Below are 21,353 nucleotides of genomic sequence, written 5' to 3'. Positions count from 1 at the left end.
CATTAAATGAATAAAGTATAAATTAATACATCATGGAAATTAGAAAATCGCAAAAATTACTAGAAAGAGCTAAAGGCGAAATGACGTATCCGCGATGGTTTACAGTATATAGCGATCGATTTATGGCTGCCTTAGGTCCTACAGCAAATAAAACATACACATCCAGGACGATAACATGTTACTTAGATATACATATATACTGTTTTGCACAAAATTGATGCACTGAGTCTGAATGTTAACGGGCTCTAACACAAAATAACAGCACACAGGTTGGCATGCCCTTTTATTTGGACTCTTTGCTATTATTTCTAAATACCATGGCACTGGCAAATATAATAGATATACTAAATGAACAAGTTGCACAGACGTTGGTTTTATAGGAAAAAAAAAACTCATTAAAGATGCAATGCTCATAAGTTGGTTCGAGGAGGCACTCGAGGGATCGAACCTACAACCGTCGAACTATCAGCGAACACGCTAACAACATAAAAAGTATATTTTCAGCTTTCGTAAGTTTTTTTCAAAGTTATCTTTGAACATAGCGTTACTTTCTACTTGATTAAAGTTGATATGATTTAATATAGAACCAAACGACTACTACAGAACTAGCTGTTGTTGGGATAACGTATAGGTGTAGTAGTACTTGAATATAAGATGTTTAGAAAAAAGTTATCATTTTGTACACTACAAAAGACTCATTAGTGATGTTCGAATAAAAAAGTTAAAGTTAAAGGCTAAACAAAGAACGAAGATAAGAAACATGTAGAATAAAAAATTTCGAAGCGTTTTGCCAAATAGAGCTAATGTAATCTACTCCTTGGGTACAAAATTCTTAGTATTTCAAATGGATATAACAATCTGTGAATCTTTATTAGTTTAAAATCATAAAAGTCTCACGTAGAATATTGATCTAATTTCTCTGTCATAGATCAAATGTGTTAATTGTCGTACATTTAACATTATATCTTGTGTTTGAATTTCCTTGCCGTGAAACTTGTTTTTTTCATATGACTTTAAGTATTGGACGACAGTGATGTAAACATACCTTGACATGCTTTTCTTATTGATTCTACTGGAAGTTTTGCCTTTGAATTTTACTTTCCCATGTATCCCCTGAACTTTGAAATTTTCCATCAATATTTTGTACATAAACTAGGCAACAACGTCAATTAACGCTAATGTTTTTATTAGATCTAAAGTAATAAGACTAGTTGTTTGAACTGCCTTCGATATACAACCTGCATATATCATACATTTTTCGACGTCACAAAGTTACCTACAAAAACACAAATTTGAAACTCATATGCTTGGTTACTGTCAGAAAGCAGTCACATACCCAGATAATTAGTAGGATAAACGAAATAAAATTGTTTATAAGGATCATAAAATTATTTAAAAAACCAATAAAAGAATGTGACGCATTTAGGCAATAATTGCCAGGAGTACTAGCAACAAAAAACAGACTTACACCAAAAGCAAACACTTAAACCTTAATCTTTTCAATCTGAATTGTTCTCATGAGTACTTAACTGAAGACATATCTTCGTTAGATGCGACACCCGTATAATTTGATGAACAAAATTTATCAACTTATCAATGCATGTCTGATTATTGATTGTACTTTTGAAAACTGCACTCTTATAGTACACCAAGAGTTTAATGAAATAACACTTTAAAAGTATGAACTTTCATTTCCTTATTAAGTTAAAATGCGTACAATTTTTTTGATAGATGTACAATTCCCATCCAGAAATTATCAATAAATTCTATTTTCGTGTTTTCCAGCAGAAGAGTTCACAAGGTTTATAGGGCATACTAAAGCTGTGTTATTTCCTTGTTAAGAATGTCAAACAATGTCATAGAGGAATTTTTATAGGAAATTACACATCTACAGAGTACTAAAATTGTATTAGCCTACGATATCATATGGTTGCAATGGCATACATTTTTTTATATTTCAATTAATGTACATAGGAGTGTATATATGGACAAATGTCAATGAGATGACCAAATGGCACATTAGTCAATAATAAAATGCACTATCTGTTACGGTTCATTCGCTAAGCACCTTTAGTTAAACTTAGACAAGTTATAAATGGTTTTAGTATGGAAATATTCCTTATTGCTATTTGGGAATCTGTGACACTTGACAGGAGATTTTGCGACAACTTTTTACGTCGTACAACAATATTTTTTGCACCTTTGCGTCATACACGTTTATTTCTGACGTCAGGTTATTGATGTCATTATTGCGATTTTGTTTGCACTTAAAATAGTACCGTTAATGCTATTATTACTAGATATATCATGTGAATCGTGCAACATGTGATGCATGCATTGCAAGACATGTTTGCCGTACACCTCAGCGAACCTCAATCCGTATATAGTTCATACAATTTCATTTGTTTTCGGCTTTGATTCCGCTGCTGGCGGACTATGCGCGTCCGAGGGTATCATAAGCTTTATAGAAGTTATTAAGAAACTAAGTTTCCAGCTCCCTTTAGCAAAGTGGACCTTATATTATTTCACCCTGGCTTTCAAACTTTTGTGTGTTTTGAGCTGGTGGAGATAAATCCATAATAAGGACGTACCAGAGTTAAATTGTTACTTTTATTCGACATGATCTGACTCAGGGAAGTGATAATCAAACTTGAAAGAGTCTATTAATCAAATTAAATTTCGAAGATCAAAATTTGCCATAATTTGTTGTATCTAAGCCTTCAACATCAAAAGTGTTGATATTACTGCAATTGTTTTAAGATTGTGATTGAAGATTTTGTAGCAGATCTTTAGAAGTTTTATGAATCTGATTGACATCGTTGGTCGAATATACCTAAACTTCATCCTAAACAGTAGAAAGAAAAGTGGTTAGAACTTAAGAAAGATGTTTTGTCGAATATCTGGACCTTAATATATATCTACCTTGAGGTATGCAGTATAAAGACGGGAGATTTTTTATCGCCCTTTTTATGTGAATACTAAATGAGAAAAGGACAAATTGGTGATTTTTCTAAAATATTATTTTCCGTGAAGGATGTAAGGTATATGTTGGATTCGTATTGTTGCTTTGCAATACAAGAACACGAGTATGACATCTTAAATGATAATATTTGCATATAAAAACAATATTATTAGAGGCTTTGTCTTCTGGAACAACAACACATTTGTCATGAAGAGACGATAAAGCATTCACAACCTCGGGTTTTTATGTAAAGGCTAGAAACCACTGAGCTCATTGTAAGTCGTAGATTTGAAAATTCCCCTGAATGCATAAATCAACAGCTTTGAATTATTCAGATAATCGTTCAAGGTTTAACTTTTCTTTTCATAATACGAATTGTTATATAAATATTTTCGAAGATGCATGTTTTCTATATTTGACTAGAATGCTTTAAGCATTTGTTTACTTTTAAAAGTGACAGTTTTATATAAAAAGCTTCAACGATTGCAACGACATGAAAATAAACGAAGTTAAACGTATTTTATGCTAAGAAACTCGACTACAATGAAAATTTGGAGAACTATAATGTTCTATGTTAATATAGAATTAAGGATATGTGGTATGATTGCCAATTAGACAACTATCCACTAAAATTCAAATTAAGTGGATGAAAGCAATTATAGGCAACCATACAGCCTTCAACAACGAGAAAAATTCATACCGTATAGTTGGCTATAAAAGGCCCCAACATGTAAAATATGAAACAATTCAATTGAGAAAACTAACGGCCTAATTTAAAACAAAAGAATTAACGAAAAACAGATCTGAACCCACGACAATCACTGAACTACAGGCTCCTGACTTGGGACAGGCACATGAAAAATGTGACTGGGTTAAACATGTTTATGAGCACTCAACTCTCTCCCTAACCTGGGACAGTCCTGTAAAAGCACAACATAACAACAAACTATAAAAATACATGTTTTGCTCAAATCTATTTATTCCTTATAGCTATATTTTAATGGCATATCATTTATAGATATAAGAAGATGTGGTATGAGTGCCAATGAGACAACTCTCCATCCAAGTCAAAATTTATAAAAGTAAACCATTATAGGTCACAGTACGGTCTTCAACACGGAGCCTTGGCTCACACCGAACAGTAAGCTATAAAGGGCCCCAAAAAATTACTAGTGTAAAACCATTCAAACGGGAAAAACCAACGGTCTAATCTATATAAAAAACGAGAAACATTGAAACAAACCTTAAGCTTATAATTACTTTATTCCTAATTGTTTAGTGAGAAATTTAAAACATCTTTATTTACGAAAAAAAAATGTTGATTTTTTTATCATCCAAGTACAAACCCCAAAAAGATACCTTATCCTAAAAAAACCTCTTATTTCTATGTTTATGATTTCTATTTCAGAACTAGCCGCAAATTTACAACAATAACAAAAGACAATTTACAAAAATATTTTCCTGGATATTTTCGAACACCATCAGAACAATTAGAATATGAAAGACTTATCTTATATGGTTCAAAAAATAAAATACCTGTGTCAACCCAAAGCATGGCACCTTATAATTACCATTGTAATGTAGACTGCCGTCGTAGATACGGACCATTTCATAATATGAGATTTAAACGACAAGCCGGAGGAGGATCAGGAAATAACGATGATTTCATGCACGCATGTTGTGTAACGTAAGTAGTGCCAATCAAGATGGAATGTTAAATTTTATCTGACTAAGTTACCGGTTTATTTATGTTCTTTGCTTAAAATGGTTCTACTATTTGAGTCTTGCAAATCATGTGACGAATGCTATATGTTTACTCTTATTGATGCACATAGTCACATTTCGACTAGTGTTTTGCTTATCTATTCATTTTTACTTCAAACTTTCAAAGATAAGGTTGATGTAGTTTGATTAACAACGGACGGGGATGGACACAACTGTACGACACTAAATGGCCTTGAAAATTAACAAAACCCATACCGTATTGTAAGCGTTGTCTGCTTTAAATTTAGACAAATGAGTATTAAACATCAGTATAATGCCTTTTTATTCTGCGTCTTAAATCCCATAACATAGTTTATAATTTTGTTGAAATTGGCTTTAACCTAATTTGCAGGAACTGCGAGTACTCTTATATTGGGAAACTTGTGTTTTTTGTGCTTCCCGCCAATATGAGGAACTGGTCGTTTCCAACAGATCTTCACGCCATCTGTTTATGTTATATAGTTGCTTTCCTCCCCGTCATTTGGTCTGAAGTAAATAGTTGTTTTATTACCACTCATAACTTGTCTCCATATTTTCTATATTATGTAAATGAACTCATTTGTAAGTACTAAAATTGAGAATGGAAATGGGGAATGTGTCAAAGAGACAACAACCCGACCAAAGAGCAGAAAACAGCCGAGGGCCACAAATGGGTCTTCAACACAGATAGAAAATCCCGCACCCGGAGGCGGGCTTCAGCTGGCCCCTAAATACTAATTTTGTACAAGTTCAGTGAAAATGGACGTCACACTAAACCCCAAGACATAATTATAAATGAACTAAAATTAAAAAAACATACAAGACTAACAAAGACCAGAGGCTCATGACTTGGGATAGGCGCAATAATGCGGCGGGGTTAAACATCTTTTACTACATGAATCCCCTATATTTACAGTACGTTTCCTCATTAGTGGCTGTTTTTCACATCTTTCGGTACACTATACCACTTGCAAAGGAAATCCATTAAACGTTAAAAATGTATAAAGTAGGACAATTAATCCGGGGGTCTTTTGTTGAGTTCGTGTTGGTCAGTCTTTAGTTTTTTATGAAGTGCCTTATGAATTTCGACTTGTGAATTCTGATAGTCTCCTTGGTATCTTTCACCGCTTGTTTTGTTAACTTTATGAAATATCATATCATATCTTAGTAACTTATACAATGAAATGTGGCATTTGATATGTTTATTGATTTACACATTTATATATTGTAATATAAATATTTCAGAAACGTTTTCTTCGAAACACCAGATTTAAAACCCAGTGTGAACGGTGATAATAGAAATTTACTCCATCTCCCAGGAATGAGGCAGGTTTTTAAAGTAGAAAATTGCAGGTAAGAACAACGGGTTAGTTTTTTAAATCTAATACGAGATATTTATTAAAACAACGACAACTGTAGGGAAATAATGTCAAAACTATGGATGAAAGGGAAATAACCTAAGTTTCAAATGTCATATTCGTGTATATAAACGATGACATGAAATAATTGGCAAAACACTTGATCTTAAGACATTGGTATTTCTGTAGTCCTCTCATTGTTGACTAGTACATTCCCTTCTCATTCTTATGAAGTTTGAAAATTGTGCAAATATAGATTTTTTTTTAATAGTTCTTGACTTACAATGTAAAACACAAAATTAAAATGTACATTTGTAACTGTTCAGTAAATTGATTTAGGGAAAAGATTTGAAAGGCAGATACCTTATCTGAAAGTTTAAAAGATAATAAGTGTCACTTTCTATAAAAGTTTTCATAACTTATTTCTTATATAACTAACTTAAAAGAGTAATAATCTGTAACTATTTGTTTAATTGATGAAGTAAAGAAAAATTATAAAATTGAAGAGACTCTTATTTTTTTATCATTATTTTAATCAACTGACCAATGTCCATTGGTGACAGATCCAAATTCTAATTTTTCTCAATTATAATAAAATCAAAAATAATATATGTAATAAAAACAACAATTCTAATGAAAATAATCAGAAATATACTGAGATATCGATCTCTGTAGTAAATGTATTTTTGTTTATATCACGCTTTGCTTGGTTTGGTTTATAGTGCTCAATGTGTTGTATTGTTCTTCACAGTAAGTGTCCACATTTATGTACAGACTGGTGATTGATGATTGCTTTTTTACGTTTTAACGCCACATTTATGTACAGACTGGTGATTGATGATTGCTTTTTTACGTTTTAACGCCACATTTAGCACAATTGGTTATTTCGTGGTGGTCAGTGTTTATTGGTAAGGGAATTCGAGGTTCCCCGAGAGAACCTTTAAACTTTTGGTAGGAAACTGGAAATCATAGTCAATTAAGTCGGATGCACCTCCTACCTGCTCGAACTCACAATCTCAGTGTTAACAGGCTAGTGGTACAGTAGTTGATCAACTTCGGCAACTCGGCCACCCAGGCCTCCAGACTGAAGATATATCCTATCATGAAATTAGTATTAGAATAGTTATATATATTTACAGCAATGTTATATCAGTAATTAAAACCGATCGAGACATAAATAAAAAAAAAGTAAGTTGTCTGAAAAAGACGTTTTTATCCTGCTAATATTTGATTTGAACTCGATACTGTTGTCAGATGATGAACATCATAATCTGTGTGTTATTAACCTTGTTGGAAGAATATGTGATCATCTTAATTTCGCAATAAAAACTAAATAAGCACAAAAGTCAATCAATATTTTAGATATAAAGAAAAAAATAATTTGATACGTTTTAGCTTAAAGTACAATTACTTTTGTAAAACTATGTTTCACTTTTAATTATGATAAAAATATAGAATCAAATGTATAAAATGAAAAAGACTTGTTATCACAGACAAATTCAAATAAAATTGTGAATAGAAATAAAAAGTTTGGAATTCTGGTTTATTGACTAAGTAAATCATAACAATGTGTAAATTTTTGCGAAAATTACAAAAATGAAATAACACGGTTTTTACTATCTTTTTTCAAAATTGCCGTTCCATATTTAAAATATACATTTATTGTTGATCATGTATGTAATGTTACTATATATATATATTTCAGTCAAGCTGTTGGGTGTACCGGTTGCAGATGTATGCATGAACAGGCTTTAGCTTCAGCAGTGGTCATTAAACAGCACATTCCACCTTCTTTAGCAGATCAAATGGACGATTTGGAAATTGATTTATTTTATTTTAATGGTTGCTGCAAATGCGTCAATTACGGTTAAAGACATTTTAATGTGATGTCATTTTCACTCTAATTTTTTTTTCAAAAACACTTATAGTTTTCTCGCAAAAATTAGGGGATACTTTTACATTTTGAAACATTTTATAATCGAACAATGAAGGGAATCGTCCGAAGAAGAAAATTTCTCATCTCTTGACTTGAACAACCAATGAAGTTATATAATTTTTAAATTTTCCAATCAACTTTGCATCGATACCAAATAAATGATTTGATGTCATTCTAGGGGAGATACACAACTGCTTCTTTCTTGATAAATTTTGTTTAGCAAATTAAATTCTAAAAGTTTGTGTGTGCTACTCAAATTTGCAGATTATCTTTTGCACTGAAAATCCTACATGTTAAGAAAATATAACAATGCTTAAAACAATCATTATATGAGGTTACGAGGATTTTTATCCTGCATACCTGAGATTAAAAAATAATCTAGATTCTATGTCCAATATTTTTGGAAATCTCAGTATACAAATAAAACTTAAAGGGATATTTATTCACTTATATATAGCATAGATAGTTTGCACTGCATGTACAATATCAACACATATACCTTTGGTCATAGATCAATCCTTCAGTTGAATATAACTTCAATATTTTGTATGATTCCATGAATAATTATATTGTACATACTTTTCGTTATATTCTTTCTTAAATGCGATATTCATTAAAAATGTCAATCTTTAGATTTAATTTAAAACTTGACATACAACACAATTTAGAATCGTAGCTCCAAAAAGTTATTTCTCAAAACTTTGTATGTTTTTTTACCGCAAATTTGACACCGGAAATCATATTGGAATAGCATATTATACCAATATATAATTTTCACTGAAGTCCTAGCACTTCGAAATGTTTCTTAAAGTTAAGATTTTGTATAACTAAAACCAAGTTTTTACCACATTGTTTTTTGTAGTAAACCTACAACATTTTCTTATGACCAAACGGTGTATTGCTTATATGTACACATACACAATATATAGATATATATATAAATTTATATTTACTCGCATCAACTGGAAACAAAACTACGGCAAATGCATTGTAAACCAATATCGAAACAAATTGTCGAAAAGATAAGTATTGAAAGGATAAAATGTTGACGCATCAAATCCAGCATTTTTGAGGTAAATATTATCTTAAAGTTTCTTGAAATATCATTTTTAAATTAAAAAATGTTAAGAAACTAAAGTTCAACTCCCTGAGCAAAATTGAAATTTGACGGATTTGAATATCATTCTAGTCTCATTTGGTGAGTCTCTTTTGTATAAATTACCTTTAAATTCTTTTAATATAATGTATTTCTGAAATTCACCTAAAATACTGTATTTCCTCCTTGTCAATTATCATTTTGCCAATAACACTGACGAAACGTATTCAGTTGTGTTTATTAATCCCAAAAATTGCCATTGTTATATTTTTGGGACAAATTGTAGTAATATTCATTGGGGGTGCGACTTCATATCGTTGAAACGTAACCTACGTAAATGAATACAAAGTTGGCAATATTATATACATATATACACCAACCATTTGCTGTCTCTTTGCAATCTACATGACTTGCATTGGATATTTTCGAGCTATTTTAGAAGCAATGTTTTACAATTATATTTGCCATTACTACCAATTTTTGGAAAGTTCCGTTTTAAAAAAGTCAAGCTGCCAGCAATAACAATGCAATTTGTCATAATGCGAAACTAATCAAATGAATATCACCTAGAAAAAAGGCAACATGTTTATGTGAAAGTAAACATAAAAACACAGCTGCAAGCAGGTCATATCATTATATATCACTACTGACTTCTGTTCATTATAAAATCAATGTTTTGTCAATATTTGTCAATGTTTGTATAATCTGTTATGTATGTTCGTAAGCTTGTATTTACCATTGACTGTTCCCTTCTTATTATCACATTCTGTAGCAAATATATGTAATTGTTTGTATAAATGAGGTATTCCAATTAAAGTAGCTCATCACTTGATGAACATACAATAATTTCATCTTGCAAATATGAGAATTTTCTCAAGTGTCATCATTACACACCACTACATATTCTTGTCAGAACATTCCTCACTGTAGATTTACCCATATATGAAAATCAGAATTTTACAGTCTGATAAAGAAAATTTATCGCTGTTGCAGATATGGAGTTTCATCGATGAATCCTTATACTTTAAACTACACTTGTTTTAAATGCATATTATCCAGTTGTCTACTTACCAAAGTAGTATTTCATGAGCCTACGATACAAAAAACAATAGGAATCATTTTTCAGAAATGATAGGAGATGCATGGAACAGTTTTTATTCACCAACTTGAACTATTGAATAAACGTCTTCTTAAAAAAACATGTAATCAAAGTTTATATTTCATTCATATTTATTTGTTAAATTTATAACGTTTATGAATATATCTTAACATTTATTTATCAAATTTATAAAGTTAACACTTTTTTGTGCATGCAACTGTACATTTGCACTTTATTGTTTTCTAGTTTGTCAAAAGTCAAGTTAGAGTGAACAATCTCGATAAGAAATTTGTGAAAAATAAATGCATTTAAAGTGAATATATTTATTGTTAAAATACATTGAAAGGTGTTTGTTTACCCTGTTTCATATTTTTATCATGATGACACTTTCTCTAATCATTGTTGTTTTATTGTTGGGAAGTAATGTTTTAAAGATAGACAAAAACGGTTATAGACTATGGTTGCGATCAACCACTGTTTGCTTGGTCCATACATTAGCGAAAATCTTAGGCACCAACTCAAGCTCTTTACCTTAGGTAGTGGATGTTAAGGAATAGGGTAAGCGCCCATTTAATCAAAATGTCACACACACAAAATGGGACACAACTCGACTAATCTGATATCTAAAGATTTAAGACCGTGAAATTATTTAGTTAGTGAGATGAAACAGACTCATCGTATCGGTCAACCAATTTGTGTTGGTGACCATAAACTATTGAAGTATGAGTTTCAGCCTTTCTCCTCATAATTGTATTGGAGCAGTTTTGTGTTAGGCGCACACCCCTGTTAATGAAGGCCGAAAAGTGTGAACATGCACGAGTGTAGCATTATAATTGAGATAATTTTTATGTAAACGCCAAAAGGTAGGACAGAGGGTATATTATTGCTGAGAAATGAGAAGTTGACAATTGTACAGATTTAATCTTGACGTTTGTCATAGATTCTACATGTAGATGTAGTTCGAATATTTTAAATACAATTATCAAATGATATATTTATCACTCTTATTAACCTTCTGTTCTAATCCGAAAGAATGCGCATGTTGTACTTCCTGAGTTAATATAAACGCTTACGCTAAGAAAAAAAAGTTAATAAGATTTATATGGAAGTTATTTTGCGCTGGAACCATTTTGAAGTGTTCCTTCTTGCAATTACTGTATAACGGCTTTATGGGCAAATGATGGTGTACTTAAAGTAGGTAACAACTAACTTTTACATGCTTAAATATTGTTCATACTCGCAATTTTAAAAGGTTATGCCAGTGCTGGTGAGGGTTTCCCCTGTGGATATCAACAGCCAAGTAGTCTTTCTTTCTGTATTGACAAGCATTATCATTGATTTGGTAATTTTTATAGATTAACTGTTAACAAATATTTGAACTGTTCGAAATACTTAGGACTTTCCACCTTATGAATAGAAAAACGTAGGTGTAGTTGGCAAAACTGCAATGTCTTCAATGCTCTCTACTGAATTATGTTTTATTCGAGGGTCACTGATGGGTCTTTTGTGGACAACACGCGCGTATGTCGTACAAAATTATAAGCCTGGTATCTTTGTTGAGTTTGCAGAAAAAGCTTTTGTTAAAGAGACTATGTAGTCGGATATTTCAATTGAGCATGAGGAACAATAGAAAATTTTAGTTTTCAGTGCTAAAATAAATATTCTGATTGAAGATTTAAGAGTAGATCTTTCGAATATTTAGGAATCAACATCGAAATACACATCTAAAACATAATCAACATCAACACCTCAAACGGTTTTTCCTGTCATGAGCAACAAGGTGTATGCTATCATGATTTCTCTGATTGAAGGATGCTGCTTTCATTGAAGCGAATGAAGCAAGAGTTCCAAGTGGTGAGGTTAAAATCATTCATTCGATATTTTTACGGACGAGTTGGTTGAACTTTGTTTAATATATGTTTCATAGATGACGACGGATAAGTTTCAATTATCGTAACCAAAGTTTCGTCCTCTTTTCTTCGAATGTAACCTAACGAATTTGACGTTCAAATGGATCTATTCTTATAAGAGCAACACGACGGGTGTCACTTGTGGGGCAGGATCTGCTTACCTTTCTGGAGCATTTGAGTTTTTGGTGAGGTTCGAGTTGCTAAGTTTTAAGTTTCTGTATTGTTTTGTGTGTTTTGTTGTTTGTCGTTTCGTCGACTTCGTTTTTTTGCCATGGCATTGTCAGTTTGTTTTCGATTTATGAGTTGAAAATCCCTTTGATATCTATCGCTTCTCCTTTAAAAACCTTAAAATGATATGCTCATGCAACATTTTTTTTCTTATTGATATGACTTAATAATCATTTTCATTAAAGGTTTATGAACATCAGTTACTAAACGTCCATAATCAAGTTCTTTTTGAACGCCAAGGATTTACTAAGTATGATAACTCAATATGTTGATTACTAAGGATGTATTAATGGCACAGATGTGTTTATAGTCAAGGAAGTGTTCACAAGGATCTAGATGTCAAAACAATTTGATAATTGTGTTGAAAATGACCTCACAAGTTTGTCACCACAATTCCGTCCTCTTTTCACCAAAGGTGTACTATCATAAGCGACATGACGGGTGCCGCATGTGGCGAGGATCGGTTTATCCTTCTGGAGCACATGCAACCACCCCCGTTTGTATTTTGGTCGTTTTTAGTTATGTTTTTCAGTCTGTGTTCAACTTGTTGAATATTCCATAGTATCTTCCGCCTCTCTTACACGGGCGAATGTACCGTTTTCATAGAAGCATATAGAATCATTCAATAATTCCGTATTGTAGATTGTATAACCATTAAGTAATATATATGTTTAACCGATTAATTTTTCTGCAATTGATTTGGTTAGTCAAAAGACTGATGGTGAACACTTGGTTTAACATGCAGATTTTCTACTTTGATATCCTAAACTTTGTCAATTTAATTAGCTTAGTAATAAAACTATGCTGTGAAATAATTGGCATTCTGTATGAAGGCCAGTGGTTTATCAAAAGGGACAGGGCTTGATAATGGTCTACATGGACTTATTTGGACTGACATTTCATCTTTTCTTCAATGTTTACAATCAGGTATTTAAAAAAAAAAACTGATAGTTTTGTAATCCATTAGATCACAGCAAACACTAAAAGAACGTCCCTTTACGCCCTTTTGAAGGGAAAAAATACATGGGAGGTATAAACTAAATCATTTACAACGATGTTTATCACAACATATTTCATAATTATCTATTTGGTGCAACATACCCGCAAGAAGTTCTATGCATTTCTGAAATCTCTGCAATTGTTCTCATTTGTTCAAAAAATAAAGAATTTAATCTACGAATATATCTACCGTTAAATCTCATATGTTTATAGTATTTGACAGACCAACACTTTAAATATACGTGAATGCATACATAATCATTAAGCAATCACATATTTGTGTATATATCAACGTCCTTAGAAAACCTACTCTCCCTCCTTTAAATCTAAAAGATCAACAAATGCCAACATCGAACAAACTCTACAGGCAAACATAAATTATTCATGTTTCTTTCGAAAATATACGAAAATATGATTCATACTGCCAAAAAAAGTCTTTCTGAACTGAACACAAGTCTATTTTAACGTCATTTCCTTTCTATCAGGTATGAGCTGACTACTTATTCATGGAATCTACCAAAGACCTAAATCAGCTTGTCCCATTTAGTGTGTCACTTTCCTTCTTTTGTCATTTCAGCCAAACTGTAGGTTGTAGCGGATGTCGATGTATGCAAGAGCAAGCACTTAACTCCGCTGTTGTTATCAAAAAGCCAATTCCACCATCTTTAGCGGACGAAATTGATGACCTGGAAATTGAACTTTTCTATTTCAATGGTTGTTGTAAATGCGTAAATAGAGGATGATCAAATATAGTGTTTTACATTCAGAAGCAATATATCCATAAAGGAAAAATGTGATAAAATTGAATTTACAAGCACAATTTTTTTTTCAAAAGAAAGCCTAGCCCGTAAATGATGGTTTGTTTCTTTAAACTCATTTGAACACGTTATCAGAGAATATTAAAAAAGTATAGTTGATGCTATTTGTTATAAGCTTGTCCTGACTTGTTTTTTCATCAGACTATCTCTAATGATGATACAACATCATCATAGTTCATTTCAGGCTCAGTAGCAATTGCAGTACAAAATAATGACTCCAGTTCATTTGATTTGATTAACTACAATCGTAGCTACAATCCCGTCCCCTTTTCACCGAATGTGACCTACCGAATTAGACTTACACCAGGTTTATACTAACATGAGCAACACAACAGATGCCACATGTGGAACAGGATCTACTTACCCTTCCGGAGCACCTGCGATCCCCCCCCCCCCCCGTTTTTGGTTGGGTTTGTGTTGCTTAGTCTTTAGTTTTCAATGTTGTGTTGTATGTACTTTTGTTTCTCTGTTGGTCTTTTCTTTTCTTTTCTTGTCATGGCGTTGTCAGTTTATTTTCGACTTATGAGTTTGAATGTCCCCTTTGTATCTTTCGCCTCTCTTCTTATTTAAGCTTTACTTTTCGATATTTTCGTACACACGATTTAAGTATGCCTACTGCCTGTCTGTGTTTATCTTCTATTTAACTCTCGAACAAATAGATAAGTGTGTTTTCTAAGGTTTTATTCATCTATTCTAGAATTATACGTAGTAATTAGCAATGAAAATCAAATACTACCACTTCAGTCCACACTAGTAGCGTGTATATTTTAGTATACGGTATGAGCCTTTTATCATTTTATTATTATTTTATAGCAACTATCGAATTGCGAAACACAATAAACAGACGTTTCTTTTTCAAATATAATGTTTTACTCTTCATGAATAAGATTCATTTGTTTTGTTCATCGAACAGTATTCCTTCTTTTTTTGCGGAGAATTCACTAACATAAGACACAAATTTTAATAAATGGATATTAATCAATGAAAATAATGATTGTACAACCAGGTTGTTGTGATAGTGATTATGTATGAAATGATTATTAATTTTGATTGAAAAGATCTCTTTTTTTTTTAATTCATCTTTGAGTATAATAATTTTGTAAACACTTTTTAGCATGATTTTATGCTTTCATAGTACAAGTGATGATTTTTACTTTTATATAACATGTAAAATTGATTTCGTATCATTCTTCTGTATCTTTTTAACATGTTTCATAATTATGGTGTAAGTTGTTTGTCAGATAGTTAATGAGTATCATCAAAAACTTAATCATAAATAAATTGAGAATGTGTCCATGGGACACAGATGATGCCCCCGCTTGGATATACAGTTATAAAGGGCGCATAACTCAAGAACGATAAAAGTGATGCCACCCAATCAGAACTTGATCTGAGTTTGGTGGTAATAAGCATTGAGTATAAGTTCCATGAAATTTGGTTCAGGTAAACTAAAGTTAGCGAACAGCAGTGAAAAATTCATCATTTTTCCATATATAAAGGGACATTACTCCAGAACGATAAAAGTGACGCCACCCAAATTCGAACTTGATCAGTGTTTTTATGGTAATAAGCATTGTGTATAAGTTTCATAATATCTACTTGAGGCAAACTAAAGTTAGAGAACGGAAACAAATTTTGGAACGTACGAACGATCGGACGTACGGACGAATAATGGTAACACTTAATGCCCTCGTTGAATAAAAAACATTATTTCTTATGCAGCAAAAATACTGCAATCTGATTGGTTAATTTCCCCGGTGTAAATAACACCCAACCCTTGTTCACCCCGGGATAAATAAAATTTTGCCAAAAAATTTTAAAAAATAAAATTTTGCCAAAATAAAGAAAAAAAATAAAATTTCCACAAAAAAAATCAATAAAATAAAAAAAAAAAAAATTTTAAAAATAAAAATTAAAAATAAATAAATTTGAGGACAAAAATTTTAAAAAAATCAAAAAAAAATATTTTACAATTTTTTTCCTTCGAAAATTCAAAAGAACACAAAAATATTTTGAAATTTCCCAAAAATAAAGAAAAAAAGTATTTGACAATGCGCGGCAACATCGACACTGAAAAAATGTTAAACTGGAAATTTTTCATTTCCATTCTTTAATATTACATTCTGGTTTAAAAATGAGTAAAAGAATTGTTCATAAAAAATAAATTCGTTATCTTGGTGTAATCAGGGTGTACGGAATTTTACACCGTTGTTGAAAATTCATACACCCATTCTTTTCTATATAGTAATAAGGAGAATTTGGCAGATTGCAATTGTGACAACTATCCACCAAACAAAGTAAAAGACCGTTATGCTCAAAACTACATGAGACAGTGTAGCCTTCACCATTGAGCAAATCAACACATTATTGTAACTTATCAAAGCTCGTGGAATGACAAACATGAAACAATACGGACGAGAAAAATGGCGGTCTGATTTATGCTATAACAACTAACGAAAAACAGTAATGACTCACAGCGGCAAATGACTTTTTTAGTTGAACATTATTTGGCATTGGTTTTTGGTTAAATCTATTTGAGTATTCGAACGGTTACAAGTTTATGTTTTGTACTTGATTAAGAAATATTGACATGCTTGATATATACATTATATCAGTAATTTATAGTAAAAAAAAATTCACAACAAGAGCTCATAAATTATGATACAAGAATGTACATTCACGTCACGAGCTATGTCCAACTCCTCCTTGAAGCACGTGTACACTCATTGTCAAATATTTACTATCTACACCTTTTTTGTTGGCTTCTTTGTTAGACTTATTTGTCTGTTTGCTTGATTTTTTTTAATCATTTGTGTTGTAATGTCTGTGATTAGTGTTTACACAGTTTCGGCTGCTGGATCCCAGTTATTGTCACATTAACCTATGATGTCTTTTTGGGTTGCCCACCCAATTTTATCAATACTAATTTTTAAAAGTGTTGTATTTAAATCGTTGAGTATTTGTATTCAGAGTTAATGAGGCACGGAATGGATAACTTTTGTCATAGAGCTATTTGAAATTCTTCGCAAATTTTTAATGTTATCGACTAAAACATGTAAAATGCAGGTGTTAAATGAATAAATAACAGATCATTACCTTTAAAAAAAAGTTGGTTTACGATATCTGTAGGAGCAGTTTCTTATGATTTTTTTTCAAAAAAAAAGCATCACTCTGATTCAAACCAAAAATGCTTTGAAACTGACATTATAAAGATGCTTGATTTCTTGTCTGACAATATATTTGTTACGTTTTGGAAGACTTGTTTGTTCCAAAAATCAATTGGTATTCACATGGGAACTCACTGTGCTCCTTTTCTTGCCGACTTGTTCCTTTATTCATATGAGGCTGACTTCAAATAGGATCTGCTTAGGAAAATCAAAAGAAGCTAGAATTATCCATTAACTTATAGACATAAAGCGTTTCGCTATATAGATGATTTCTTTTCACTGAATATTTCCACGTTTGTTGATAATGTTGAACTCATCTCTTCCATCGAACTTGATATAAAAGATACAGTAAAGTCGGCTCCATATCTTAATTAACATATAGAAATTTGCAATGAAGGTTGGTTGCGAACAGACATTAACAACAAGAAGATGATTTCAGCTTCCCAGTTGTGAACGTTTCATTTCTATGTAGCGACATTACAGAATTCGAAGCGCCAGTATATAGAGTATATACCTCCCAGTTGCTACGATATTCCAGGGCTTTCATTATCTTTCGTGATTTCCCTGATAGATGATTGCTGCTTACAAAGAAGCTATTGAACCAGGATTTCCAATTGGTGAAGTTAAAATCATTCCTTCGAAAATTTTACTGAGGTCATCACGAAGTGGTTAAACGTTCTTGAATATCTGTTTCAAAGATGACAATTGATATGTTTCAATTGTTGTAACCACAATTCAATCCTCTTTTCCTCGGATGTAACCTACCGAATTAGAAGTTTCGCCGGGTTCATACTTATAAGAACACCACGACAAGTGTTACATGTTGAACAGGGTCAGCTTACCCTTCCGAAGCACTTAAGATCACCCCCGATTTTTGGTGAGGTTTGTGTTGCTCAGTTTTAAGTTTTCTGTATTGTGTTGTGTGTTATGTTGTTTGTCGTTTCGTCCTTTTCCGTTTTTTGCCATGGTATTGTCAGTTTGTTTTCGAATGATTAATTTGAATATTCCTTTGGTATCTTTCACCTCTCTTTTAAACATCTCGTAACGATGTGATCATGCAACGTTGTTTTTCCTGATTAATATCACTTAATAATTATTTTCATTAAAAATTAATGAACATCAGGTGATAAACGTCCATTATCAAGTTCTTTTTGAAAGTCAAGGATTTTTAAGTAATGACTCAAAATTTTAATTACCAAGGATGTATTACTGTAAATTCAAAAATTATTGCGTGCATTTATTGTTGTGATTTTTGCAGAATGGATAAAAACGCGAGATTGATTATAGCGATTTGTGGAAAAGCCGCATTCAAATATATCTGCTAGATATCAGAATGCGAGTTCTTATTATTGCGATTCTCAAATAGTCGCATTATTCGCAATGATAAAAACCTCGCAATGATTTCTAAATTTAAAGTATTGCCAAAGATATATTAATAGTCAAGCAGGTGTTAAAAAGAACTAGGTATCAAAACAATTTGATAATTGCATTGAAAATGACCTTACAATTGTCGTCAACACAATCTTGTCCACTTTTTTTCAAAGTTGTACTTACATAATCGACATGACAGGTGCCACTCGTAGAGAGGATCGGCTTACCCTTCTGGCTGATGACATCACCCCCGTTTGTAATTAGGTCGTTTTTCTTCAGTTTGTCCTCGTAATCTTCCACCTCTCTTACACGGAAGAATGTACCGATTTATTCAATCATAAAGAATCACTCAATAATTCCGTATTAGATTGTTTTACCATTATGTAATATAGATGTTTAAACGATCAGTTTTTAAGTTTTTTTTTTGTTCAGTTATAAGACTGTTGACGTACACTTGGTTGAACATGCAGTTTTTTTTTTGTTGGATATCCTAAATTTTGTCAAATTGTATAGATTAATGTCGGGGCCTTGTATAGCCGACTATATGGTATGGTTTTTGTAGAGCCGTACGGTTGCCAATAATTGCTAACATATACTTCATTTGAACTTTGGTGGATAATTGTCTCATTGGGAATCATACCACATCTCCTTATTTTATATTGGATGTACAAACTAAAAAAAATACCACGATGTTTATCAAACACATTTCATAATTATCTATTTGGCACAACATACCCGCATGAAGTCAATCTCCTGAAATTTAGGCTATTGCTGTCATTTGTTCAAAAATAAATAAATAAATCTAAGCTATATATCATCCGTTAGATCACATATGTTTATAGTGTTTGACAGACCCAAAGTTTAACTATACTTTAATACATACATTAATATTAAGCGAATTATCACATAGTTGTGTAACATTTCAATTTATAAACTGAGTAGGGTCCTTAGTAAACCTCCTCTTCTTTAATTCTATAAAGTCTACAAATGCCAACACCGAACAACCGCTACAGACAAACATAATTATTGATGTTTTATTCGAAAATATTCGAAAGTAAACGTTGATTCAAACTGCATAAAAAGGTCATAGACTATTCAGAGAGGTTTTTCAGAACTGAACACATGTGAATTTTAGCGTCATTTCCGTTCTGTTATCCTTAGGCTGACTATCTATTCATGGAATCTACGATAGACCAAAATCAGCTTGTCCCATAAAGTTTGTCACTTTCCTTCTTTTATCATTTCAGCCAAGCTGCAGGTTGTACTGGATGTCGATGTATGCATGAGCAAGCACTTGCTTCCGCTGTTGTTATCAAAAAGCCAATACCACCATCTTTAGCGGACGAAATTGATGACCTGGAAATCGAACTTTTCTATTTCAGTGGATGTTGTAAATGTGTAAATAACGGATGATCAAATTTTGATTTTCACATTCGAAAGCAAGATATTCAAAAAGGAAAACATGTGATAAAACTAAAATTACAGGCAACATTTTTTTTCAGAAAAAGGTCTAGCCTGTAAATGATGGCTAGTTTCTTCAAAAACATTTGAAGACTTTATGAGAGAGTATAAAAAAAAATATGGGTGATGCTCTTTGTTATAATCCTTTTTCTATGAATTGTTTGTTCTACAGATTAGTTTTAGTGATGAAACAACCTCATCATATAAAAATAAGGAGATTTGGTATGACTGTCAATGAGACAACTATCAACCCACATTCAAATTAAGTAGATATAAGCAGTTATAGGCAACCTCACGGCCTTCAACAATGAGAAAAACCCATACCATATAGTCGGCTATAAAGGGCCCCACATGAAAAACATAAAACAATTTAATTGAGAAAACTCACGGCTGAATTTATAACAAAACGATATACGAAAAACAAATATGACAGATATGAACCAACGACAACCACTGAACTACAGTCTCCTGATTTGGAAAAGGCACATAAAGAATTTGGCGGGGTTAAATATGTTCGTGAGCGCAACCGTCCCTTAACATGGAACAGTGGAGTTACAGCAGTGGAGTTACAGCACACCAGAAAAAAAAACTATAAAGATCAGTAGAAAATGACTTAACTCATCAGATCGATACAAAGCAGAAAAAAACATCTAACAAAAACACAGACCGGACGTGGCGTATGTATACATCCCTAACAACAGAAAAGACACAAAGTTCAGAACTGAGGGTACTCATAGTTACTGACAGCTAGTTCAATGCCAATAACAACTAATAACAGATATCATGTAGCTAAGACTAGTGTATTGATAAGTACACACCCGACATCAAATAGATTTAGTACAAACACGTCATTAACAAGTCAGAGAAAAAACATGACCTTGTGCACTACCAAAATATAAGTATCGACAGATTGTAGTACCGTGAAAATGTATATGTGTATAACAGTACTATCTAGTATGGTTTTAATTTACTGATAAAAAAATCAATATTTATACAAATAAAAACAATATTCAAAAATATATAATTACAGTGTTGAAATGGTAACCTTTTAGAATAGGTTTATTTAAAGGATTGATAATTTTATCGTATATAAATTACCGGGCTCTGTAAACACCATCGGTGTAAAAAATGGATGTGCTACTCCGTCTGAAATAAGTTTTTTACATGCACAGTCAAACTTGTTCATTACATGCTCAGGAACAATT

General features: G+C 32.0%; 1 protein-coding gene across 3 annotated transcripts in view; it reads left to right on the top strand.

Moving 5' to 3' along the window:
- LOC127718034 (uncharacterized) overlaps window positions 1-20,756 on the top strand; it is a 55,999-nt gene extending 35,243 nt beyond the window's left edge. The window contains exons 4-6 of one of the 3 annotated variants that reach the window (XM_052223928.1): window positions 4,371-4,649; window positions 5,951-6,058; window positions 19,935-20,756. In XM_052223928.1, coding sequence (XP_052079888.1) covers window positions 4,371-4,649; window positions 5,951-6,058; window positions 19,935-20,100 — 553 coding nt within the window. In that variant the 3' untranslated portion in view covers window positions 20,101-20,756. Of the gene's footprint in view, window positions 1-4,370; window positions 4,650-5,950; window positions 6,059-7,768; window positions 9,942-13,908; window positions 14,221-19,934 lie in introns of those variants that run through there. The other 2 variants (XM_052223929.1, XM_052223927.1) reach the window with 2 other exon arrangements.
- The last annotated feature ends 597 nt before the right edge of the window (window positions 20,757-21,353 follow it).

The sequence above is a fragment of the Mytilus californianus genome, unplaced genomic scaffold, assembly GCF_021869535.1.
Source record: "Mytilus californianus isolate M0D057914Y unplaced genomic scaffold, xbMytCali1.0.p SCAF_10, whole genome shotgun sequence".
NCBI lineage: Eukaryota > Metazoa > Mollusca > Bivalvia > Mytilida > Mytilidae > Mytilus > Mytilus californianus.
This window is presented reverse-complemented; position numbering and strand designations above follow the sequence as displayed.